The sequence below is a fragment of the Morus notabilis genome, unplaced genomic scaffold (genome assembly GCF_000414095.1).
Source record: "Morus notabilis unplaced genomic scaffold, ASM41409v2 Scaffold4940, whole genome shotgun sequence".
Classification (NCBI taxonomy): domain Eukaryota; kingdom Viridiplantae; phylum Streptophyta; class Magnoliopsida; order Rosales; family Moraceae; genus Morus; species Morus notabilis.
This window is the reverse complement of record NW_010361055.1, coordinates 392-1,143: the sequence shown is the minus strand read 5'-3', so window position 1 is coordinate 1,143 and position 752 is coordinate 392. Positions and strand designations below refer to the sequence as shown.

At 40.0% G+C, this 752-nt stretch overlaps 1 protein-coding gene across 1 annotated transcript; it reads right to left on the bottom strand.

Moving 5' to 3' along the window:
* Positions 1–11: 11 nt before the first annotated feature.
* On the bottom strand, positions 12–539 carry LOC112091625 (the record flags this gene model as incomplete). The annotated part of the gene is made up of 1 exon (XM_024165752.1): positions 12–539. A coding segment is annotated over exon 1 (528 nt), but the record flags the coding sequence as incomplete, so codon positions are not given.
* Positions 540–752: the final 213 nt, after the last annotated feature.

Here is a 752-nt window from a genome sequence, read left to right as displayed (position 1 = left end):
CCTTTCCGAACCCATTTCTGGAATTTCTCTTTCAGGTTCTTCCTCAAAGGCCGCAGAGTGCATTCAAAAGACACCCTGCCCCATGGATAGCTATTAAAGAAATCTAAATCGTCGACGTACGCCAGCCAATCCAATGGGACGGTCTTCTTCTCGTCCCCAGATTGTACTACTTGTGCTAAAAAGTAAATGATAGCGATCCTTGCTTTATCGCTACCTTTTATCTTGTTCTCTGTAAGCAATTTCTTTAAATCATCAACAAGTACTACTTGAGCCTTAAAATGCTCCAACAATCTTACGTTCTTCGAAGCTTTCAACACCACGTCCAGCTCTGGGATTTCCCCACAATTCAATCCAGTGGTTAAAGTAAATTCCCTCATTCCGAACCGAGTTAGCTTTCCATTAACCATGAACCACAACTTATGTTTCTTTTCTGTTTCTATCTGCCTCAAAAGCAGATAGTGTGTCAACACTCCAAAATATATTATATTTTCAGACATCGAAATCAAATGTCCCAAGGCAGATTCCTTAAAAATTGGCATTTTCGTTTCGAGGTCTAAATTCTGCCCTATTACCTCCTAGGCCTCCATCTTTGACTTCATAGTGATTTTCATTGGGAAGTACTCCTGCATAGGATCCATGATCATCCTTAGTTGTCCAATCCTAGGAAGTTCATCTGTGTTGTACTTCGGGAGGTCATTTTGAAAAAAAAAAGAAAAAACATATCGGTCAAAACTGACCAAAACGACAGAACT